General features: G+C 39.7%; 1 protein-coding gene across 1 annotated transcript; it reads left to right on the top strand.

Moving 5' to 3' along the window:
- Positions 1 to 682: 682 nt before the first annotated feature.
- npy8ar (neuropeptide Y receptor Y8a) lies at positions 683 to 19,562 on the top strand (the record flags this gene model as incomplete). The annotated part of the gene is made up of 4 exons (XM_079256274.1): positions 683 to 991; positions 8,799 to 9,040; positions 18,770 to 18,916; positions 19,112 to 19,562. The coding sequence occupies 4 exons, from the start codon at positions 683 to 685 to the stop codon at positions 19,560 to 19,562; spliced, it is 1,149 nt and encodes a 382-aa protein (XP_079112400.1).
- Between the last annotated feature and the right edge of the window lie 6,956 nt (positions 19,563 to 26,518).

Below are 26,518 nucleotides of genomic sequence, written 5' to 3'. Positions count from 1 at the left end.
GCTCTTGTCTTCTGTTCTTGCATTGCTGTGTGTCCACTAGACAATGTGGATGTTCGGTGGCTTTGAAGTGAGCAGGCTCCGAGGAGTGCGTTTAGATTTTCTGTGTAAAAAAAAAAAAAAAAAAAAGCAACTCTCACTGTGATATGTCAGCAGCTGAAGTCTTTTCGCTTCGTTTACAGATGCACAGATCAGTCCTTCCCTGGCGACCCGGGCTGCATAATGTGCCATTAAACCAACAACGCTGTATGTTAATGAGTGTCTGTGGGTGGTGGGTGCGGCTCTGCAGAGGAAATGAGCAGAAAAACAGCATGAGCTAATATATTCAGTCATTCTACACAGCCCCACCTCACCTTTCTTCACCTCTAACTGCCTGGCTGTCTGTGGAGAGCCTTCCTCATTATTCTGCTTTCTCTCCTCTGCAGGGAAACTGACACCGAGCTGTTCCACCAGGATGCCAGCAGAGATGGAAAAACAGAACAGCTTCTATATTTGAATGCTCCTCTCCTCAGACGCAACCCTGCAGCTTTTTCACGAAACATCTCCCACCACAGTGTTGAATTCTGCTCATCACCTGTGCTCCTCCTGCACCTCCCTCATCCAGTTATCGCTGCACACTTTTGTTTTCCTGGAACAAGTTCTGCAGGCAGCCTCAGGGCTCGACCCCGCTCTGTTACCCCTTGCCATGTCCAACGACAGCAGCCTCCTCAGAGTCTGGGAGGCGTCTGACTGGGCAGACACATCTCAGTGCCCGCCCTCAGTGGGCGGCGCCACTTTTCTGATTGTGGCGTACAGTGCTGTCATCGCAATTGGGTTGCTGGGCAATGCAGGCCTGGTATTCATCATCGCCCGGCAACAGGAGTTGCGCAACGTCACCAACATCCTGATCGCTAACCTGTCGTGCTCGGACATCCTCATGTGTGTGGTGTGTTTGCCAGTTACTGTCATATACACACTGATGGACCGCTGGGTGCTGGGAGAGGCCCTCTGTAAGGTCAGTTGAACACACACACACACACACACACACACTGTGAATTAGATATTTACTGCTAAACCAAGGGTTCATGAACAGAAAGAGAAGCAGATAACCCAAACCAGCTGTCCATGAGATGTGTAATGTTTAAAATCTCACCTTGCATGATTTTCAATGGAAAATAAAACCATAAAAGCAGAATAGACCTGTCTTCATTTCGAAAGTCTGGACCTTCCAGGTCTGTCAATGAAGTAAATACAATCTGAGACATGAAATGTTGTTGAGACAGATGATTAATGGCCACGCAAGCACTGAAAAGTCAGAGTTATTTTAATGCAATAAAAAAACAAATAGACAAAAGTTTCAAAAACTTCTTTTATTTCTATTTATTGTACAGCACTGCCCCGCGACCCTCCATCAGATTAAGCGGTTAGGATAATGACTGAATGAATGAATGTGCAGCACTGTGGTCAGCACTGTAATGTGCTCTATAAACAGCTCTGCTGATGGTTTACAGAATCTTACAATGGTTTAAAGACCAGAATACATCTGTGATATGTTCAGAGAATGTAAACCAAGCAGAGCTCCTAGATCCAAAGACCCAGGTAAACTAGGCCAGACCAGAGTCCAGACCAGACACCATACTAAACATGGAGAAGCAGCATTTAGCTGTTAACGCTGCAAACAATTGGAACAAACTGCCAGTGGAGATTAAACTTTCACCACACGTAGACAATTTTGAATCCAGGTTTAAAACATTTCTTTTCTCATGCGCCTATGCATGACATCTGCACAGTAACTTTTAACTGATCTTGCTTTTAATTGTTTTAATCTAATTTAGTATTTACAACACCTGTTTTGCTGTTTAGGTTTTAATAAAAAATAAAAATAAAAAAAAAAGATCTGAATTATTTTTTTACATGAAATGTGCAGGACAAATAACTTTGCCTTGCTTCGTCATGGTAAAGCATCAAAGGTTTTTTAGCCAGGAGAAAGGTACGGAGAAATTACTACAACACTGGATGTGCCATGGAAACAGTGAAAAGAGTCATCAAAAGTGGAAAACATCCAGGACTAAAGTGATATTGCAAACAACTTGACTAATCCCAAACTGATAAAAAAAAGACACAAGATAAATGCTACGTTTACATGGGAGTTTTAATTCCTGTTTAATTCCAAATAAAAGTTAATTCCCCTTTAAACTGATGAAAAATGACCATGTAAACACTTAATTCCTAATGCTAATTTTCTATTCGGAATTAAACTTAATTCCAGTGTCAGTGGCTAGTCTGATGTCAGATTGTCTGAAGCTCATAAAAACTGCAGAAAACCCAAGATATTCATTCCAGTTAGCATGTTAGAGGTTGAAGTTGAAGACTGAACAAGTATGGCTTGTTTTGAAAAGTGGCAGAAAAATATTTTTATTTCCAAAACAGTCTTTTGTTCATCTGAGAGCAATAAACAATATTATTATGTGTATTATCTACATATTTTTCAAAGTACGGGGATGTAAAAGATTCTGTTGGTGATCATATGAAAATTACGTTGGCTGTATTCATACAGAACCATATGAAGCCACCATTGGGAAGAGAATCAAACGCTCGTCCTCTGTTGATCCTTCTGCTTTCCTTATAATGTGTATCTAACCCACCTTGTGCAGATGCTAATTAAATCTCTCAGCCTGAGGGGTATTTTCTTTGAATTTCTTCCTGTGTAAATGTAGACAAATGTATTAAGTCTGAGTGTGTTGTTTAGAGAAACAGCCCTGAGCTCTACAGTATGAAGACACTTGGGAAATGTTGGAAATGTAATAATTCTCTGTGTCCATATCAAACCAGCTGGGATTCCTCCACCTAATCAAACTCATGCAAGTTCTAAAATCTTCTCGGCTACAACTTTATCACCCCAAGTACAATTACGTCACAAAACTAATCATCATTCAAGTTCCCATGAAATAATTAGCAGTGTTTTTTGTTTTTGTTCTTATTCAGACAAATAAAGTTTCGTTTAAACTTTAGTTTTAAAAAATTAACTTAACCTATTTTTAGTTGAGTTTTTGTTTGCGTGTTTGTTTGTGTTCTATCTTTATTAAAATGCATCACTTTCATTTGCTGTAAATATCTTTTAGACCTCAAACTTCTTTTGTCTTCCTTATTGTCCACTTTCCTTCAATGTGCTGCGATATGCCAAGTTTTCTGTTAACATCTCTTTCGGGAATCACTTTGTCACAGCAAAAATGCAATTTTCGGTCTGTCAGACTGTGTTATCTTTGATCTTCTTCAAAGCTCCAACTAAAGAAATGGAAATAAATGGTGTGTCTTTGCGACAGGCTGCTGGTGCCAAAAGCTGATATTCAAAATGAGCTCTTTGTTAAACAAAGCAAGTTTATCTCTATAGTACAATACAACACCAGGGTGATTCAAAGTGCTTCCCAGAGAACATTCGAAAATAATAATTAAAAAATAATCACAAAAGAAAAAGGAAAAAGAAAGAACATGAGATAAAAACAGTATTAAAACACAATTAAGAAAAACAGCAGACTTGGACTTTTAAATAAAAACTATTTCCATGCAGCTGAGAACTGGAGGGTCTTTAACCTGGATGTCCCAGATGATCTGAGGTTTTTCAACCAGACATGTGGAGCATAGAAGCTGAATGCAGCTTCTCCAGGTCTTCTTCTGACGTTGGGAAGTGATGAAAGACAGAATCCAGATGACCTGAGGGGTCTGGTAGCTTCATACTGGGCCAAGACATCTCTGATGTTTTTTGGTAGTAAACCATTCAGAATTTTAATGACTAGTAACAGAACTTTAAAGTCTATATTCTGACAGGCAGGTAGCCTAAAGACCTCAGATATGGACTGATGTGGTCCACTTTCTTGGTTTTAGTGAGGACTTGAGCAGCAGGGTTCTGAATTAGCCCCAGGTGTCCAATAGATTTTTTTAGGAAGAACACACAAAGACTTGTAATCAACCTGACTAAAGATGTAAACCTGAACTAGTTTTTTCAGGTCATTCTGAAACATCAGATATGTAACTCTTCATACAATATGTTCTTAAGGTGGCTGACGTTTTCATTCCTTAGTCATTTCATATTCAGTCCGAGTTCATTGCTATGCCCAGATTTCTGACCTTGTTGGTGGTTTTTAGGTCCCAGTCCATCACTACACCCAGATTTCTGACCTTGTTGGTGGTTTTTAGGTCCCAGTCCATCACTACACCCAGATTTCTGACGTTGTTGGGGGTTTTTTGGTCCCAGTCCATCGCTACACCCAGATTTCTGACCTTGTTGGTGGTTTTTTGGTCCCAGTCCATCACTACACCAGATTTCAGACCTTGTTGGGGGTTTTTAGGTCCCAGTCCATCACTACACCCAGATTTCAGACCTTGTTGGGGGTTTTTAGGTCCCAGTCCATCGCTACACCCAGATTTCAGACCTTGTTGGGGGTTTTTAGGTCCCAGTCCATCGCTACACCCAGATTTCTGACCTTGTTGGTGGTTTTTTGGTCCCAGTCCATCACTACACCAGATTTCAGACCTTGTTGGGGGTTTTTTGGTCCCAGTCCATCGCTACACCCAGATTTCTGACCTTGTTGGTGGTTTTTTGGTCCCAGTCCATCACTACACCAGATTTCAGACCTTGTTGGGGGTTTTTAGGTCCCAGTCCATCACTACACCCAGATTTCAGACCTTGTTGGGGGTTTTTAGGTCCCAGTCCATCGCTACACCCAGATTTCAGACCTTGTTAGTGGTTTTTAGGTCCCAGTCTATTGCTATGCCCAGATTACAGACCTTGTTGGGGGTTTTTAGGTCCCAGTCCATCGCTACACCCAGATTTCAGACCTTGTTAGTGGTTTTTAGGTCCCAGTCTATTGCTATGCCCAGATTACAGACCTTGTTGGGGGTTTTTAGGTCCCAGTCCATCGCTACACCCAGATTTCTGACCTTGTTAGTGGTTTTTAGGTCCCAGTCCATTGCTATGCCCAGATTTCTGACCTTGTTGAGAGTTTTTAGATCCCAGTCCATCGCTACACCCAGATTTCTGACCTTGTTGGTGGTTTTTAGGTCCCAGTCCATCACTACACCCAGATTTCTGACGTTGTTGGGGTTTTTTTGGTCCCAGTCCATCGCTACACCCAGATTTCTGACCTTTTTCTGTGGCTTTTAGGTCCCAGTCCATTGCTAAACCCAGATTTCTGACCTTGTTAGTGGTTTTTAGGTCCCAGTCCATTGCTATGCCCAGATTACATACCTTGTTGGGGGTTTTTAGGTCCCAGTCCATCGCTACACCCAGATTTCTGACCTTGTTGGTGGTTTTTTGGTCCCAGTCCATCACTACACCAGATTTCAGACCTTGTTGGGGGTTTTTAGGTCCCAGTCCATCGCTACACCCAGATTTCAGACCTTGTTGGGGGTTTTTAGGTCCCAGTCCATCGCTACACCCAGATTTCAGACCTTGTTGGGGGTTTTTAGGTCCCAGTCCATCGCTACACCCAGATTTCTGACCTTGTTGGTGGTTTTTTGGTCCCAGTCCATCACTACACCAGATTTCAGACCTTGTTGGGGGTTTTTTGGTCCCAGTCCATCGCTACACCCAGATTTCTGACCTTGTTGGTGGTTTTTTGGTCCCAGTCCATCACTACACCAGATTTCAGACCTTGTTGGGGGTTTTTAGGTCCCAGTCCATCACTACACCCAGATTTCAGACCTTGTTGGGGGTTTTTAGGTCCCAGTCCATCGCTACACCCAGATTTCAGACCTTGTTAGTGGTTTTTAGGTCCCAGTCTATTGCTATGCCCAGATTACAGACCTTGTTGGGGGTTTTTAGGTCCCAGTCCATCGCTACACCCAGATTTCAGACCTTGTTAGTGTTTTTTAGGTCCCAGTCTATTGCTATGCCCAGATTACAGACCTTGTTGGGGGTTTTTAGGTCCCAGTCCATCGCTACACCCAGATTTCTGACCTTGTTAGTGGTTTTTAGGTCCCAGTCCATTGCTATGCCCAGATTTCTGACCTTGTTGAGGGTTTTTAGATCCCAGTCCATCGCTACACCCAGATTTCTGACCTTGTTGGTGGTTTTTAGGTCCCAGTCCATCACTACACCCAGATTTCTGACGTTGTTGGGGTTTTTTTGGTCCCAGTCCATCGCTACACCCAGATTTCTGACCTTTTTCTGTGGCTTTTAGGTCCCAGTCCATTGCTAAACCCAGATTTCTGACCTTGTTAGTGGTTTTTAGGTCCCAGTCCATTGCTATGCCCAGATTACATACCTTGTTGGGGGTTTTTAGGTCCCAGTCCATCGCTACACCCAGATTTCTGACCTTGTTGGTGGTTTTTTGGTCCCAGTCCATCACTACACCAGATTTCAGACCTTGTTGGGGGTTTTTAGGTCCCAGTCCATCACTACACCCAGATTTCAGACCTTGTTGGGGGTTTTTAGGTCCCAGTCCATCGCTACACCCAGATTTCAGACCTTGTTGGGGGTTTTTAGGTCCCAGTCCATCGCTACACCCAGATTTCTGACCTTGTTGGTGGTTTTTTGGTCCCAGTCCATCACTACACCAGATTTCAGACCTTGTTGGGGGTTTTTTGGTCCCAGTCCATCGCTACACCCAGATTTCTGACCTTGTTGGTGGTTTTTTGGTCCCAGTCCATCACTACACCAGATTTCAGACCTTGTTGGGGGTTTTTAGGTCCCAGTCCATCACTACACCCAGATTTCAGACCTTGTTGGGGGTTTTTAGGTCCCAGTCCATCGCTACACCCAGATTTCAGACCTTGTTAGTGGTTTTTAGGTCCCAGTCTATTGCTATGCCCAGATTACAGACCTTGTTGGGGGTTTTTAGGTCCCAGTCCATCGCTACACCCAGATTTCAGACCTTGTTAGTGTTTTTTAGGTCCCAGTCTATTGCTATGCCCAGATTACAGACCTTGTTGGGGGTTTTTAGGTCCCAGTCCATCGCTACACCCAGATTTCTGACCTTGTTAGTGGTTTTTAGGTCCCAGTCCATTGCTATGCCCAGATTTCTGACCTTGTTGAGGGTTTTTAGATCCCAGTCCATCGCTACACCCAGATTTCTGACCTTGTTGGTGGTTTTTAGGTCCCAGTCCATCACTACACCCAGATTTCTGACGTTGTTGGGGTTTTTTTGGTCCCAGTCCATCGCTACACCCAGATTTCTGACCTTTTTCTGTGGCTTTTAGGTCCCAGTCCATTGCTAAACCCAGATTTCTGACCTTGTTAGTGGTTTTTAGGTCCCAGTCCATTGCTATGCCCAGATTACATACCTTGTTGGGGGTTTTTAGGTCCCAGTCCATCGCTACACCCAGATTTCTGACCTTGTTGGTGGTTTTTAGGTCCCAGTCCATCGCTACACCCAGATTTCTGACCTTGTTGGGGTTTTTTAGATCCCAGTCCATTGCTATGCCCAGATTTCTGGCCTTGTTGAGGGTTTTTAGGTCCCAGTCCATTGCTATCCCCAAATTTCTGACCTTTTTCTGTGGCTTTTAGGTCCCAGTCCATTGCTAAACCCAGATTTCTGACCTTGTTTGTGGTTTTTAGGTCCAAGTCCATTGCTTTGCCCAGATTACAGACCTGGTTGGTGATTTTTAGGTCCCAGTCCATTCATTAACCCAGATTTCTGACCTTGTTGGTGGGTTTTAGCTCCCAGTTCATTGCTATGCCAGGATTTTGGGCACACGTTGGTAGTTTTTGAGTGTAAAACATGAAGCTCTATGATGGTCCTCAATAATTTTTCTTTCACTTTTCTTCATTTTAGTTTTCTTCTCTTTCTTTCTAAAGACAATCACCTCAGTTTGTTGATGTTCAAAAAAAATCCTTGGCACATCCAGTCATTAATCTTGTTAATGCAGTTACTAAGAGCCTGTAAGTTGTCTGTACACATACACATATATATATATATATATATATATATATATATATATATATATATATATATATATATATATATATATATATATATATATATATAAAGACCTTCGAAGAGACCGAAGAACTATTACTGAAGAACATGTCAGGATGTTACAAGACTGTTTGTCTGCTGACAGACAAGCCAAATATAAAGAAATGACAACTTGATTAACAGTTTTTAACAGGAATGTAGGCTCATGTAAAAGTCTCATTCAAACTATTATTATAAAACAATGAGAATTCAGCTTAATTTCAGGTCAACACTGATCTTTTGTCATGACAACATACACACTGACCAAAGTAAAAACAATTTTGCAGTATTTTCTGCTTCTTTTACAGCAATCATTCTTCAGGAGGAGTGAAATAAAGAAAGCATGACCCAATTAAAATATCCACGTAAAGATGAACATTTTGGGGACATTAAGCGCTGGGAGATTTATCCCATGGCAGCCATTCGCTTGTCCTCCTGTGGTGCTCCTTGAAACATTTAATTATTTTTTTCTTGTGCAAAGTTAATGGTGTCAGATGAAGTAGTTAACTTAGGCAATCACCTCTCTGCTTACCTCTGGATTTATGACCCGAGGCCTGTCCACCACATGGTGCTAAATGATGAAATAATGAGGCAGGGTCTGTCATCATAATGTGCTGTGGTGGGGAATATTCCAAAATTTCTAATAACCAGTTTCCAACTAAATAAGCTGTTGGAGACGTGATGACATGCAGTGGATTGTGGGGTCCTGATTACAGTTCAGAAACGTCAGCTTGTACCACAAATTGGGCCCATGGAGAATTTCAGCGATGTTGTAGCTGTAAAGTAAAGCAGCGAGATCTTTGCAGAAATGAACCTTTAAAAAGCATCAAACTGAGCTGAGTTTGCTTGTTTTTTTTACCTGTCCAGGTGACTCCCTTTGTTCAGTGCATGTCCGTGACGGTGTCCATCTTCTCCTTGGTGCTCATCGCTCTGGAGCGTCACCAGCTGATCCTCCATCCCACCGGCTGGTCCCCCGCCGCCGGCCACTCCTACCTGGCTGTGGGGCTCACGTGGCTGGTCGCCTGTTTCATCTCCCTGCCCTTCCTCTCCTTCAACATCCTCACCAATGACCCCTTCCAGAACATCAGCCTGCCTGCCAACCCGTTCAGGTGAGAACAAACATCTGGGATGCGGGAATGTCGCTGATCCAGACTCATAAAGAACCAGGCTGCTTGAATTCATAAACAGGAGCGGAGGGTGGGGGGGGGGGGGGGGGTTAAACTCCAGCTCAGAGATTCAGGAAGAAATGACAGGAGAGAGAGAGGCGGCTGGAGTCGACCAAGAGGAAAATGTAGACAGCAAGCTTATTACAAGGCTCATAAGTTCAGACAGCTCTCATCTTTCCGTAGTAAAATCCATTATTGAAATATTATTAATACAAACAACGATTTGCAGATCATTAAATGCCCTATTTAACATATCACATTTCATTTAAGACTAATTGCTCTTCTTTTAAAAGTGAAGTTTAAGCTGCTTAATAAATTTATCTTCATCATGTTTTTTATATAATAAAGCTCCAAATGATTTTAGAGAGTTTCAGGTCTGGACTCGAAGCCGGTCAGCTGTTTTCTTACTGTGCTTTTTAATATGTGCATAAATTATATGTGTTTATTTGCGGGTACTTCTCCTTAAAAAGACATTATACTTACAGCAAATGTAAACAGTACACCTCCATGCACAAAACCTGGATCTTTGTCTTTTCTTCAACCTGGAGAAAGCAGCATCCCTAAGAATGTTTTGTCATTTTCTTTGTGTTTTACTTTTCATGTTAGAGTTTAATTTTTGTTTGTGGATAAAATGATAAATTGGGTTTTTTTAGAGGCGTTTCTGAGTCCATGCAGTGATAATGCAGTGCTCTCTGGAGATCAGTGACAGGAATACTTTTCAGTCTTGTCTTTTGCCTTCAGGGATGACATTTTAAATATACAGATTAATCTAATTTTTTTTAAAAGTTTTATTCCCAGGCTTTGGGACAATTTGTTAAATTTTTTCACTTCTGATATACTCCTTGTGATGTTTACTAAACCCAGTCATGTTTGTGAACAGTTGTTACTTATGAGATGGACATAAATATGAAATAAAATGCACCAAATATAAACTTAAAAGTATATTTTATGATCCAAAAATACAATAAAAAAATCTTATTATTCCATGAAAAAGATATTCAAATGGAAATGGGGATGTTGAAGCGACAGAAGGCCAGATGTCAGTCACAGCCCAAAGTGATCCTCAACACATCCAAACTGTGTGATCCATTCATTTACGTTCAGTTCAGTTTGAATCAATGCTGCTTTAATCAAACAGCCCAGTTTAATCCTTTTTATCATAGTCTAAAGAGAATCTGATTAAAACAGATCCATTAGTCCAGTTTGAGGTAACTGTTCATATAAGCCTGTTCATAAGAAAACTAGCAGACCACATCTAGTCTTCTGTTGCATTCAGTCCCCCTATCCTGAGTGTTTACGGAGCAAAAAGTAACAACAGATAAGAAACATAAGCAGGAAGGAAAAACCTCCAGCGGAACCAGTCTCAGGAAGGGCAGTGGAGAGGACACGGAAGAGGGGTCAGCAAGACCACAGCTGCATGCCAGGAATACCTGCTCAGGAAGAAAATTACAATAATGAGGGGTTAACCGAGCCAGTTCTAACTGCATGCTTGATCAAAAAGCAAAGTTTTAAAGGTAAACACCGTTTACCTTTAAACTGGAAGCTGAAGACAGGTTTGATACCTGATATTTCTACCTCCCGTTCCGCTTTTAGGTCTTCCAGCAACAAGTAGAACTACAGTTTGAAAGCAAAGAGCAAAGGGAGATGTTTGCGTTGTAATGGAGCCTGATCATGATGAGTTTTATATGTAAAAAGAAGAAATTTGGGATGGAAAGAAGCTAAAATTGGAGAATTTTATCCCTGCTGCTAACTGTCATTAGAGCTCTGACAGCAGCAGTGTTTTGGATCAACTGGAAGCTTTTCGGGGGATTTTTGGAGCAGAACATTATGAAGGAGCCCTAACCTATTTCCCCCAGAGGACCCCCTTCATGCAACTACCAGAAGCCACCCACCCTGTGTTAAAACCATTCTTGGTTTCATGCTGAAATCAGCTGTTTTTGGTTTGAGCTCTTTCTTTTGATAAAATCAAACTTCAGCTTGTCGACTGCAGTGTAGCATTTCTGAAACATGTCTCATTAATGAAATGGAGCAAAGTTGGCATTTTCAGAGTCCCTAAAATCTGGTTCCATGTGAACAAAACACCCAAATGATCTAACACTCAAGCAAACACACATCAACTCGTCTCTGTGTGGACATAACCTTAAATTAAATCACACTCTGAACAGTCGAAACCTCTGGACCCCCTCTGCTCTTTGGGGGATAGCAGGTTGGGAGCTTGTTTTTCTGCATCACCCTGAAACTGGATGTTTTCTAACATTTAGGCAATATCACATAAGAAAGGCCATGCTAGGTGGGAGTCATCATCTTAATGACTGAAAACAAACATCACATGGTTAACCCCGAAGGAAGTAAATCCTTTGTTAATTGGGAGTTTATTTGAGTCAATTTCTTCAGGCTGTTACAAGCATTACACTTTACAGTACATTAGTCTCAAACTGTGACAGCTGGAGTCGATGGGAACTGCCCGAAGGCACTTAGGTAAACACAGGCCTCTGGTTTCTCCTTGCAGTTGCAAAGCTCTGTCCTCAGCAGTTTCCCTGAGGTGGTAGTCATTACCCAGCTCCAAATGAACACGTTGACACTGAGGTGGAGGGAAAAGTGCCCAGCTGAGATCATTTTTATGCTGATTAGATGGTGCATTTTGCCATGAAATTACACTTCCTCCTGCTGCTGTTGCAAACAAGTTTCAAAACTTTAGCAAAACGCGTGCAGATCCGCTCATATACACACTCACACACAAACAGAGAGGTCATCGGCTTTGTTAAAATGCCCGATTTAATCTAAAAACATATCAGTGGAGAACCACTATGCATCAATTTATTGTCAAAACTGACTGAAGGACAGCAATAAGTGGTTCTTAAATGAGAGAAAACTGTGGAAAGACTTTCATGAAGTGTGGAGGAGTTTTTCCCAGACTGTCTTGTAATCCTACTCAAGATTAAAAGCTAATATGTCACCTCGGAGTGTAAATAGAAAGAAATTAGAGCTGGATCGGCACTTTTTGCACAGGATTGCACAAATACTAGTGATGCTTTGATATTTACTTACTTAATGCTAGAAAGCTTAATCAGCAGTGTGTGAAGTCCTGTGGAAAGGGCTTGGATATCACAGATGCTTATTTGATTATGAATTCTAGCATTAATGATGAGAAGGTAAAGTAGGGACATCTGTCCCGTCTCACTAAAGGGGCTAAAACCTACAAAGACAACAGAGATGAGTTCATTTATCAAGCCTGGATGCTGGATGATTGTGGTGGAAGGAGTGGGAACAGCATGATTAGCTCAGAGAAACATATTCTGCCCTGAAGAGCTTTACGTTCACCATCTCGTCTTTGTCATTTCTCCATCACTTGAGCGTCACGTCGCCGTTTTCACATGTCGCTGCACCTGATTGGAGACACTCGACGCTGTCCGACCTTCGACTGCGTCGTTGCATTTTTCATTCTGTGTCATGGCTGTCAGAGTGGAGACACGGAGAAGTGATGAATGATACCATCAAAGATGAGTGGCTGCATCACAGGTGGAACTTTATAGTCATTTTGACATTGAGGCATTAATAAATGAACGCTCACTTCTGTTTCTCACACTTTGTGACTGATAAGTTTCTATCACTTTCCTCGTTATTCTGCTGCTACTCTGTCATCACGCACACACGGAAGGTGATTACCAGAGTCGTGATTACCAACAGCAGGGTCGTTAAAATGGCTGACTGAGGATCTGAAAATTAAGTCAGTTGACAGCCACAAAGTGGGAGGAAGATATGTCAGAGTGGCATTTCCTGTCTGAACTGGTATTCAGAATCTGTAACTTAGTTTATGTTTGGCAGGGGTGTCAAACTCCAGTCCTGGAGGGCCGTTACCCAGCAGGGTTTTGTTGTTTCCCTCTACCAACACAACCGATTCAAATCAAACGGATTCAGCAGCTTCTTGTCGACCTATTTATTAATTTCAGTCAGGTGTGTTGGAGCATGGAGACAACAAATACCTGCAGAATAATGGCCCTCCTAGACTGGAGTCTGACACCTGTGGCATATGGATATGTTTAGTTTTCTTTGCTAAACTTTCTCAGTCATCCACATCTGTCCATCTTAACATTGCAAGTTGGACTCTGAATTTAATCAGTGCTTGATGCATGTACCGTTTTTGGACACACTGTTCCTTAACCCTTCATTTACTATACAGGACTACAATATTTAGCACACTACATACAGTAGTGAACTCATTCTGCTGACTATTCAGACATGAAGTTGCTATTTTCACCTAATCACAGGTCATGCGACTACCAAGTGTCACCACGGCAACCACCATGCCTTGTTCCAAATCCAATCCAAACTCATGTGAAAATATTTTCTTTTCTTGAATTGTATGTTGTTTTTTCTTTGTTGCATTTTTATTCAACTAATAAAGAAATAAAATGAACATTTTTCTTTTCAGAGGTGAAAATTCCAGGTGCCATAAGTCTTGTCCGGCCATCGGTCACTAAACCAGTTGAGTTTAAGTAGCTCAGCTCCACTGTGAGGTAGACGGGCCTGTTAGTGAAAACACCTGTTCTAAATGCACATGTAGATCCCAAAACATGGTAGGACTTCTGCTTTCTGGCACCTGAATTATTCACCTCTGTTTTTTTTCTTAACCTGGTTTGATATTAACCTTACTTGCGCCATCGATGCTCATTAATGTTGACTGCGCTACGTTTTTCTCTCTGGACATTCGGACACCCCTAGAAAATGATGGGATCACTATATAGGGCTCTATGTAGGGACATTCGGATGCTGCCCATGAAGTGTTTTTTTTTTTTTTTTTTTTTTTTTTTGTACTGTTCTTAACTTTTCCGTCTTCTTCTTTTGACTTTCTGTTTGATCCAGTGCAGCAAGGCCTTCATCGGGAGATGTAACCATTTGAAAATTAGTCTTCATGTATGCCTGAGCCGACTGCAAATGTTTCTCTTTGTCAGCATTGATTAAGGACTGAAATCTGGCTTTCTGTACAACTGCAGCCTCTAGAGTTTCCTGCATGGAGAGGTTATTGGCTTTCCAGGAGCCTCAGATACCTGCTTTCTGCTCACAAGTCATTTTTATCCACTGCTAATACGATGCTTTTACCTGATGAACACTTTCCTAGATATGTTTTTACTGAATCACATGCACACATTTTAACTGTACAATGATTTTACTCACTCCTAATGAAATGGTGGATGTTTTCATTCCTTTCACATTTGTAGGGAAGGCAAGTTTATTTGTACAGCACCTTTCATGTACAAGACAATTCAACGTGCTTTACATGACACATTAAAAAGCATTATGGATGGTGTAAAAATCACAATAAAATCTTAAAAATAATAAAAGAATTAAAAGCAGAATTATTTAAAAGTTACTGTTCAGATTTCATGCATAGGTACATGAGAAAAGAAATGTTTTTAACCCGGATTTGAACGTTTCTACATGTGGTAGTAGAGTCTGGACTCTTGCTCCAACAGCAGCGGAAGTCCTGTTAAAAGACCATTCCAGTAATCCAGTCTGCTGGAGATGAATGCATGGAGGAGTTTCTCCTGATCTTTCTGGGAGACTAAACTTTTAATCCTGTCGATGCTTCAGAGTTGGTAAAAAGCTTCTTATGGACAGCTTTTATGTGGCTGCTGAAAGTCAGATCTGAGTCTATCAACACTCCACGGTTCCAGACTTTATTGGTATTTTTAAGAGCTCTGGTCCCCAAGTGTGTAGCAAAGAGAAGGGCTCATTGTTTGGTTGGTCATTGTTTGGTTGTTCCAAACACTGGCACAGAAAGTTTATTGGACTGGAGTCATCTGGTGACAACAACACATAAAGTTGTGTGTCATCTGCATAACTGTTGATGTTAAAGTTCTGTATGTTTGACCCAAAGGGAGCAGATACAAGTCAAACAAAAGACATTCAAATAAAGATCCTTATTTTAGCCCAAATTGCTTAGAAACCCTGGTGCTTAGCAAAGGCCAAGTCTTGCACAGAAAACTCAAACCTAAATGTTTAATAGACTGACTGCTCCGTGCAGAATCATCCATAACACAGCATAAACTCTGATCCAATGCAAATCAGAAATTCTAACTAAAACCATCTTCCATCTGACAGCCGTGTAACTTTTTCTGTCTACTGCTTGTTAGAGCACAAAGCTGCATGAATGTACGTTACTTCACTAGGATGATAAATGTATCTTATTCTTTCTAGTCGAGGGGAGCTGAGATGATGAACATATGGCGAAATGAGATGTCCTTACATCAGGGTGTCACTTTGAGTCAGTTCTATATGTTTGACAGCTGGTAGTTTTGTTGCAGCAGCTGTATGGAATTGTTTTTAATGAAGTATGCATTTCCTTTTATTTGAGTTCCCAGTGTTCCCAGTAATGTGCCATGCACCCTTCAGGTGTCACAGGAGCTGAAAAAAATTCACTTACAGCTCCTTTGGCACACGTTCTTTCTCCTCCAGGTGCATTTTATGAAAAGAGACAGCCATTAAAATATTTGGCTGTCAAAGATTTCTGTGTCACAAGCTGGAGGAAGGAGGAAATTGCAAGCAAAGAGGCTGAAATTAGAGAAATGAGATGAGCCTGGAGTGTCTTAATCCCCAATTTATCACCTTGTCTTTGTTACTCACCTGCAGTCATTCGTCTAATCAAACTTCCTGGCATATATGCTCCTTGTTTTTTTCTCTTCCTGTTTCACAATCCATGTCAGCACAACCTTGTCTGTTTGGGCTGCTGTTCCTGTGTTTCCCTAAGCACTGTTTTTTTTTGTTTTTGTTTTTTTTGCTTTATTGAAAGAAATGTATTAGTTTATGATACCTTCAACTGATCCCAACACATATAACTTTATTCAGTCAAACATGTTTTTTTTTTTTCAAAATATTTCAACCAGGTCCTGGCAATCACAGAGAAGTAAACATTTCAGCCTGCGTACACATCAAAAGCCTTCAACATATTTTTTCTGAAAAAAAAAAACAACCCTCCTTTCATTTTTCTGCCTGTTATTATCCAAAACATTACTTGTGCCATGCCTCAAAGCAGTTCTGTGAAATTCCATTTCCACTTTTGCATTTTAGTATTTATGGTCATAAATATTTATGCATCCGTGTGACATCACTGCAGCATACTTGCAGATTGTCCTGGCTCTGCTGAAGACTGAATTAAAACTAGATTCTGCTGAATTGGGTTGAGAGAATGAAGGCGATGCCTTTTGACATCACTTCAAGTGCATTTCTAGAACTGAAACCAAAGAATTTAAATGAAAACAAAGCACCAACTAATGTAATAAATAATAATAAAATGCTCTGAATCAATGTAATCATATAACGACCAGATTTGCACAAATTGGGCAAATTATGCAGCAGCTTACCAAAAGTACAAATGGGAGGCTTTGTTACTGGATTTCTCTGATCACATTACTGGTCCATGAATGCAGACATATTCTTCTCAGTTTAATAAGAAGAAAAACAGTCTCCCACTCCATGAATGGACCCTCCTTCCCAGTGTGCTTTAATTAACTTGATGGCTGTGTTGCCTGAGGCATCAGTCCCTTGTAGGGTCTCCCAAGGCAGTGTGGTCTTAATGGAGGGGCCAGACTAAGTGTAATTTATACACCTTGATTGATTGGAAACAGGACAAACACACGTCATTTCGCTCACAACACAGAATCAGATCACTTCTCAGGAGTCAGGCCTTGATGGGCAGCTCACAGGTGACTTCCTAGCCTTTGCATCCTGGGCTTGCCTGAGTCCAGCCCCAAGTGCAAAGACCACCTTCACATAGTCTCATCACTGGTGGAAAGGAAATCCAGATTGGGTGCAATGTGTATTTGGTAATAGCCCAACATGGGGTCCTTGGAAGTCCAATACCTCAGTTACAGAAACTGGATCTAGGGATGCGCAGCATCACTCTTCTGGCAGGAAAGGAGCATTAACCGGTGTAAGGAGTTGAGAAATACCAGCTGATATTGTCCAGTTTGTGTTGAGGCAGCATATTGGGTGGTGTAGTTGGCATCAGGATCTGAGCCAAAAGGTCTTTAATTTATATGTTGATCTAAGTTTCTATGCACACCTGTAATCACAAACAAATAGAAGCAGCTGAAATGAGTTTCCTCTGCATGGACTCTCCTGTACAGATGGGATGAGAAGCTTGGCCTTCAAGAAGGAGATACTGCTGTTCATAATTACAGGAGTCAATTGGTTAGAATGCCTACCTGCACACCTGGCTTGTGAAGTTTTCTGGGCATGTCAATTTTTTTAGACAGTCCCTTTCCGGGTCCAAACACAATTTGTCCAGTAGAGGAATTTAACAAGTGTGTTTAAAAAATAAACAAAATATTATTTCACTGCGTTACATAATGTGGGCAAGAAGGAGGCAGTAGATAAAAATGACAAGGCCCCAGACTGGAACCCTGTGGCACTCCATGGGTTTTTAACCATTAATGCTGTAGCAGAAAGTCCTTCTCATGCAAATTCTGGGCAGATAAGAGGACCTGCTTTAGCAGTAAATCCCATTAATTGTTTACATCCAATGTTAAACATTTATGCAAAATGTATTCATGCAGCCTGATATGGGAGCTCGTCTTTTGTTGTTTTTGTTTGATGTTTGTGACACTTCTTTTCTGTGTTCCTGACTTAATGTAACTTTTAAGGTACTTTATTCTCTGTACAATTCAATGTTTCTTCACAGCTCACTTTTTGTATTAAGTTTGCAGGTCCCTTTATAATGAACTCTTGTTGGTTCTGCTGACTCAAAAGTAGCAGCAAACTACAAGATGATTCATACACAGTATCCATGTGCTAAAGGAATTAGAAGCCTCAGCTGTTACTTCATTTGGCACTGAAATGCGCAAAGTTACAACTCTTGAGAACAAAAATAATAAAGAAAAACATGTTTACATCTTTTTAACACGAGCAGCTCATTGCCTGTTGAATACGGGGCTTGAAGAGGCCTCTGAATGAGCTACAAGTCATCTAGAACAGTCTCATGTGGAAGAATTAGACCAAGTGGAGATGTTCGGTCACAATTGGAGAAAACAAAACGGCATGTCAGCACAAACAGCTCACAGCAAGTGTCAAGCACGGTGGTAGAGGTTGGATTTGGGCTTGATTTACACCCATAGAACCTGGACACCTTTCAGTCAGAGTGGACCATGAATCCTCTAGATACTAAAGTGTTGTGCAGTTAAATGAGAGGCCAGCTGTTGGACACAGAGCTTGGCTAAAACTGGGTTGCACAAAAGGACAGAGATCACAAACACAGCAGCAGATCTTCAACATAATGACTGAATATATGAACACTGCAAATCTCAACTGAAGTCATAATTTTGCCCACAACCTTGTGAGAGACTGGTGCGAGTTTCTACAAGCTGTCGGTTCATAGTTTTCCACACATTTTCTGCATTTTGGTTCATTTATTGAACAAAAGCTGTGTCTCTTATACATTTCAGTTTTTATTTATCTTTTCTAAAGACCCAGTAAGAACCTGATAACTTTGTATTTATGTCTCAAATATTCCATTTATAATAGCTGAAAACACAACACAGTAAATCTGTAAAACAAATCAAAATGAGATCATGTTGTTCTTTTCCAGGCTGGGTAAGCACAGAAGGACTTCATCCCCCAGACATCCCGTCTTCTGTATTTGTCTTGTAAAGTTAAATATTGTCTTTTTTATCGAAGGGACCATTTGATCTGTATGGAGCTGTGGCCGTCAGACAAACATCGCCTCGCCTACACAACCTCGCTGCTGATCTTCCAGTACTGCCTGCCACTCCTGCTGGTGCTGCTCTGCTATCTGAGGATCTTCCTCCGGCTGAGACGACGCAGGTCACCCAGCTCTGCTTTCTCTCATGCACTTCAAAGCCTTTTGATTGCAGCATTTTCCATTCACTGTGTGACAGCATGCTTGTGTTCTTTTTGTGCTCTATTTATATATCCCACTGTTGCATAATTCTGCCTAAGGTTTGGTGTGATCTTTCACAGTGGATTGTCTGACAATAGATGTCATGCTGTGTTCTGCAGGGACATGCTGGAGCGCAGCAGGAGGACCCGGGGAGCACAGAGGATTAACGTCATGCTGTTAGCCATCGTTGTCGCATTCGCTCTGTGCTGGCTCCCGTTGAACGTCTTCAACACTTTGTTTGACTGGCATCACCAGGCCCTTCCTGACTGCCAGCATGACACCGTCTTCTCTGCCTGCCACCTAACAGCGATGGCCTCCACCTGCATTAACCCTGTTGTGTACGGATTCCTCAACAGCAACTTCCAGAGGGAGCTGAAGACGACGCTGCAGCGCTGCCAGTGTGGCACCCGGGCGGGGGAGAGTTACGAAAGCTTTCCGCTTTCCACCGTTGGCAGCGAGGGCCTGACAAAAGCCACGTCCCTTAACAGGATGGGATCAGTGTGCGTTCCCTCACCTAGACCTGAGGTCAGCTCAGCAATACCAGCCAAAACATTGCCAGCTAACACCTAATCAGCACTAGCAAACTCTCCTGACTCATCAGTAGGCTATTGCTGGAAACTGTGTCACAGAAAGATCCCAAGTGCAGCCTCTGAAAAGGTCAAATACTGCTTCAGCTTGCAATCATTTCCATAACTCTCCTGACAGAGTTCAACAGCTTTGCTCACTTGGACTCACTGCTCAGAGACAGGAACAGATGAAGAGATTTGCCGACGTAGTGTTAAGTCCAGGACACAATGAAGAAAAGTATTTGAAACTGATTTCATCACAAGGATGTGAAAGAGCTGGTGGAACACTCTTCACTAAGTCCAACCTCATTCAAGAAGTTTCTTCTTGAGATTCTGGCATGGCAACAACATTCCAGTGACGATCCAAGTTTGTGCTTGGAGCTGTGTCTGATCTCCCTGTGCTCAAAGAAGTAGTCTCATCCATATTTGGACGTGCACAGCTCATCTAATCAGTCATCAATGTAAATGATTGACATAACTATTCTAAATAACGGATTCCTTCAATTGAAAAAAGTCAAAGTAACATGCTCTGGTTTGTACATGTCCCACATTAGCTAATCACATTTCCAATAAGAATACTGCTCCTTTGTGGAAGTTTATAAAAGCCTTTCTTGGGCATGCCACTGAGATAAGGAGACTGTTCACTTGCTCAACTTCACTTCCACCAATGCCTCTTTTCTTCTTCAAAATGTACACCCAACCATAGAACTGCTCTCACCATTGATGGGTTCACAGGCTACTCAAATACTCATACAATCTCTGTTAAAACCTTCTGGATGAAGTGCTTTTGGAGGACTGTGAAATGTCCTCAATAAACTAAATGTAGTCCGGTTGACTTAACCCTGCTCATGTAGGATACCATGATCTGGATGAATGAGCTTTCACTAACATCGATGGTGGTTTTGTCAAACTTCACAGTAGTCTGTTTCATATTTGGACATACAGTCAAGGTTGTACAGAGTAAACAAGAGATTGCTGAGAAGATCACCCTGGAGATTTCTGTCATGCAGCACCAGTATAAATGAATTGCACATGCTAATCAGAACTGTCAGTAGACAGTTTGATGGTCAAACCCAGGAGACCAGTTTGCTGACTGGTTTCTTAGGGAAATGGCAATGAATATTCAGCTGGAAACAACAAACGAGTCTTTTTAAGGTTTTGAAGATGACTCACTTTTACATTCTTAGTTTTGAAAGCATTCAGCAGATTTTTATGTTGAGTTTTTTTTTTATAAACATGCTCAGAACCAACTGCACATCATGTTTTCAATGTTTAAAAATAAGTGAATGAAGTGAAAGATGTTTTCAGCTCTGATTCATGACCCGTAGAGACTTTCAGAGCTACACAAAAGCCCTGTGGCTACGCTAGCTACATAGCATTGCCAGACAGTTCATGGATGGATAAATTGCAGAGAAAATCTCTTTCCGTAGCAACATCTGCTGTGTTTGTACAGCATAGAGTTTGCAAACAAAAGTGATCTTCATTGTTCGATTGTTTTGTCTGATGGTTTTGGACAAAGCATAGTAAGCACTGTCTTTCAGAAGGCTTGCATAGTACAGGTAGACAAGAATTTTACTCATTGGCTGCCAAAGGAATCTTTTGACGTCTTTTGTTTTTCTGAATACAGAAAGTCAACTTGGCCAGGTGTGCCCATCAGCATCAAAACCATTAGCATCCATAGCGTACCCAATACATGGTGAATACCCTCCATGTGCGCACCACAAAAACACCCCAACACACACACCCAGCAAATTCTACAACATTCCATGGTCCGGAAAGTTGAGCCAAAATGCTTGAATGGTGACAGCGCGGGGTCCCTGCCATAGCTGGCAGCCAATGAGTTAATGGCTGGAACTTCGAAGATTAACGCTGTCAGGATAAGACCTGAAACTAAAAGCTGAAATTGTTACAAAGCAGCTAATTTATAGTCAGGGTATGAATCAATGACAATGTCATGATTATGGTGAATCAGTTATTAGAAATTGCCTTAAAGAGCTTAACTCAATGCAAATGGTAATAGCATTGCGTTAACATTGAAAAGAAAATGAATTATTACAAAGCACACTCAAAACTATCCTATCATTTTTAATGTATGAATACATAATGATGTTAAACATGTTAAATATAAACAAATTGATTTATTATGTTCAGTGGGGGTGCATCAGATATGTGTATATGAGTTGGATTAATAACTATCAGAAGTGCAATACCGTTAACTACCACTTGGTGGAAAAACCTCTTTGACTCTCTTTAATGAAACAACTTCTCGCTTACATTTGACTCTGGTGCCATAAGCTAGAACAGAAAAAAATGTACTCAGAGTTCATGAAAATAACCAAAATAAATTGGACCTTAAACTTTCATACAAATAGCCAAAAGTGCTGCTTTTTGTTTAGTGATGAAAACAAAGGGTTTCAATTCGAAATGTAAAATGTTCCTATTTGCCTTTGCATTTTTTGTCCTTTTTGTTGCAACAAACTTATAAAATTCAGTGCCTAAACTTGACCAAACAGACTAAAATAAAGAGAACACTAAGCTAATAGTATTACACCCTCATGAACACCAGACTTTTTTTTTTTTTTTGATAAACTCAACAGTTTGATGTGGAATTAAGCAAAGAAATTATATCAAGACGTCATAGTAAGCAAATTAAATGTTTGATTACTAAAAAGTTGTTCTGACAAGTTAGTTTTATAGACACAAGTTAAATGCTCAAAGTTGTAGTTTTTTTATGCAAGCTGTAGTTGTGTTCAAACGGCAGAGCTTACAGTGTCTCATACCAACTAATCATCATTTCTGCTTCTGTCTTAGTGCTTGAAAAAACTATTTAAATGGACATTCAATTGGCATTAAATCTCTTAGTAGTATAGATAACTGCGACAATTAACCAAACTTGGAGTGTAGACAGCAAAAGAAGTTATTGATATTAGAGTGCAGGTCCAGATCGTGTCCTGCGACAGACTGGTGACCTGTCTAGGGTGTACCCTGCCTCTCACCCAATGATAACTGGGATACGCTTCAGCTCCCCTGTAGCCCTTAATTTGAACCATCAATTAAAAAAATGGATGGATGGTCCAGATCACTTCTTTAATACTGGAGGATCTTTGTTGTCTTAAAAAAACAGATTACTGCGCTCTTTTTAGTTGTTAATTTCACTTCCTCCAACATGGGTGTGTATGTAATTAAATCATCCAGAATTACAAAAATCTCTATAAACTTCTGCAATTCCAATTGCAAAACAAAGCTGCATTTTTAGAATTTTGCTAGATGAATACTTTGAACTTGTGCAGTGAGTTTTAAAGAGACTACACTGTTTGCTTTGAAGTTCAAAAATGATCATGGTATCAGGATGTAAAAACATTTAGCCACTGGCTCAACATCATCTTGACATAAAGATGCTGAAAAATTCTTTCAAGCATGGCTGCTCTCAGCTTCCATAATTAGAGTCCTCGTTGCTTCAATTTAGTTGACATGCAGGTTTTCATAAGATGTCAGGCTTTGATTCATGAATTTTTGCAACATTAATAAATATTAGCAGCAGAACCTAACCCAATGGTCCATTCACTCTTTGCAGCTGACAATTAAATAGATTAACTCACACCTTATTCAATTCTGTTTTAAAACTTTAGACAGTATAAATTATATCCAAATGAAAGTGAATTCAGTTGCTGTACTGTTGAGATTAATACTGAAGAAATTTAATGTATAAATTAAACTCTACACTGTGTCATTTTCTGCTGAGTAATTTGACGGCTCCCCTGTCCTCCAGTATTAGAGTTTTACATAAAGTAAGTGGTAAAATGTTGGGTATTTATTTTTATACCATTTAGCCTTATTTAGTCATGAATGAAGTAAAAGTTTACAGAAATGTTTGAGACCCTGCAGACTTGGCACACTTTATAGCATCTGTCAGAGCCATCATCTGGTTATAAAATATAAAGCAACTTTTAAAATCTCTGAAATCTTTTGGTAAAGCACACTCTGGTGCTCCAAATAATCCAAATCTCAGCTTGTTTATAGACAACCCACTGTCATGTCTTAAGGTAGATATGTGCTCTGTTATTTTTCTTTTTTTGCTGCCAGTTTGAACGATATTTGAAATATCCCACATTTCAGGTTTCGAATAAATCCATTTTTTGTTGTTTTCAGCTTGTTTCTGCAAATCTGATTTGTATTTAATCTTCATTGTATTGAAGCAGATTAATTCCATATCAGAATTCATTCTCTATTATAAGTATTTGGTTGAATTGGTGCATTTGCTTCTACTTTAATCTAAATCCATCTTCTTGATTGCCATTCTAATATGTACAAACTGTAGTTTGTGTTGGCTAGTTTTGTGATAAACATTGTTTGAACATACACACATTATAAAAGAAAAGAAAAGATATGTTTTAATTTTTGGAGGCCTATTTCAACAAAAGATAAAATCTTTGAAGTGTCATTTTTCCGATTATCAAAAAGGTGGGACCCTGCTTAATATTATTAATGCAAACAGAATGCATTAATCCGGAGATCTTTGGAAATTTTCTTTAATGTACCTTTCAGCTTTGATGGAGCCTTTCCAGATGTGCAAGTTGCCAGTTTTTGAAGCATTTATGCCCCACTATTACCTCCCCCATACCATCAGAGGTGAAGACTTTAAAACTGAGCGCTGATATCAAGCTGGATGGTTCATAGCATCTTTTGTCCAGAAGATTATTTCCAGTAGTAATTCCATATTTTGTTTTTGCCTGAACACGACACACTTTTCCACTTTACTTTGCACCAAACATGGTATGATATAAATTTAAAATTAAAATGATTTTTGAGTTACCTGTCAAAACCATATTTTAAGGAAACATTTACTTGATGTTTTTAAAGATGGTACTATTTCACTTGTATGTAGTACATTGTATTCACCATGTTCACCTTTTTCTAACATGGCAAAGTTGTGCTCTTACCAGAAATGCTAACGTTTGCTAGCTTCTGCATTTTGGGAAAATGCACAACTTGTCAGGTCTTTGACCAATTGTGTGTGTGTGTGTGTGTGTGTGTGTATATATGTGTGTGTATATATATATATATATATATATATATATATATATATATATATATATATATATATGTATATATGTATATATGTATATATATGTATATGTATATATATGTATATGTATATATGTATATGTGTATATGTATATATATGTATATGTATATATATATATATATATATGTATATGTATATATGTATATGTGTATATGTGTATATGTATATGTGTATATATATATATATATGTATATATATATATATATATATATATGTATGTATATATATATATATGTATATATATATATGTATATATGAAACAATAAAGAGGACAATTTAACATCCATAAATACTAAACAAACATACTTAACCACTTCAAACATGTGCCTGTAAAAACATTAGCTGGCTCATGAGCATTGACACTATTGATGCTAATGACAAAGTGGCTAAAACTGTATTGTTTCTGTTGTGAGTAGTGTGTCTGTGTCTGGTGTGCAGCTTTCAACTCAGCTTGCTGTCTGAACCACTCCCTAAAATATATATGAAGCATCTAATGCAGAAGTGCCTTGACCATGCTCTAATGGATATAAAGAGAAAGATTGTGGTTGTAAAACAGAAATCACTTTATAGCCCACAGATGGAAAAAAAAAAAAGGTTTTTTTAAATTAAGTCTAGATTGTGTCTAAAATTAATGTCTCTAGGCTGCTAGAGTAAAATGACTATCTACTGAATGAGTCCCCTTTCAGTTAAAAGAAGTTAAAGGATAAAGCAGGGTGTGCAGTAGGGTGCGCTTGTGTTGTGATAGACAAGCTGTCATCCAACAGGAATGAGTAGTTTCCAGTTTTTTCAGATCCATCATTTAGTTTAAAAACACCTTACCTTACAATGGCTAAAAGAACTCAAACCCAAAGAACCAAGTCCACAAACTAAAGGATGATATCAGTCGAGCTGCAGTCTGCATGTAGCTCAACATGTTAGCACGTATGCTAATGCAATTCAGTTAGCAAGTCTAAATCCAAAAATTTAGGATTTGATGTACTGTCGAGGGTTTTACTTCAGATCTGATTTAATGGTCAATGCTTTCTTAATTTTAAATTTTATTTTACAATATGCACAGATAGTTGATGACTACTTATTAAACAGGTAGTGCATCTATTTGTGCACTCTTTATCTGGGAAAAACCTGTTTTTGTGGTGATGGTTGATTTTTTTTTTTTTTCTTTTTCAAAAAAAGCATTTCAAATAAGTTTTTGGTTTAATCATCTGCTTAATATCAGTAATGTACTTAATGTGGTGTAGCACTAATTGACAAACATATAAAGTTTTGCATAACTGAAGATATCAACCAATGACATGCAACTTTAAAACAGGTGTATTGTTTCAGCTGGAAGTTATAGCAGATGGAATTTCTGAATGTAAGTATAGAATATAGTCTTAATTTGTGTAAGGTGTCTTAATACGTTCCTTTGCTGGTGCTTAAAATGGACGGTGTTATTTATTTTGCTGTGCAGTTTTCTCATTGTTGTAAAAGAGTAGTTTTTTTATGCTTGTTATTGATGCTGTATTACTTTGAGCTTTTTGTGTTTGATTTGATCTGTTCAAAAGAATGTCCAAATAAACTATTTCTCTGAGTCTCCTTAGTTTCTGCCTGGTATTGATCTTATTTAAATAGGCTTCATATCTAATAGTTAACAGATATACTCTGGGTATTTTATGTAATTTCCTTTTTTCACAAAATAATTGTATAGATTTTTCTAAAATTTTTTATTTTATTTTATTTTTGAGTCCAGTAATAAGATGCTAAATGTAGCTCAATTGATAAACAATCTCTAGTGGTTACAGGTATTACTGCCGTGAGTTTCAAAATCATGCTAATTAAACTGATATTTTAGTTTTTACCATGGTGCGTCTTTGATTGTTGCTTTTTTTCCTCCA

Source organism: Telmatherina bonti (genome assembly GCF_933228915.1).
Source record: "Telmatherina bonti genome assembly, chromosome: 17".
In the NCBI taxonomy this organism is placed as follows: domain Eukaryota; kingdom Metazoa; phylum Chordata; class Actinopteri; order Atheriniformes; family Telmatherinidae; genus Telmatherina; species Telmatherina bonti.
The sequence above is the reverse complement of the archived record's forward strand: the minus strand, read 5'-3'. Positions and strand labels throughout refer to the sequence as shown.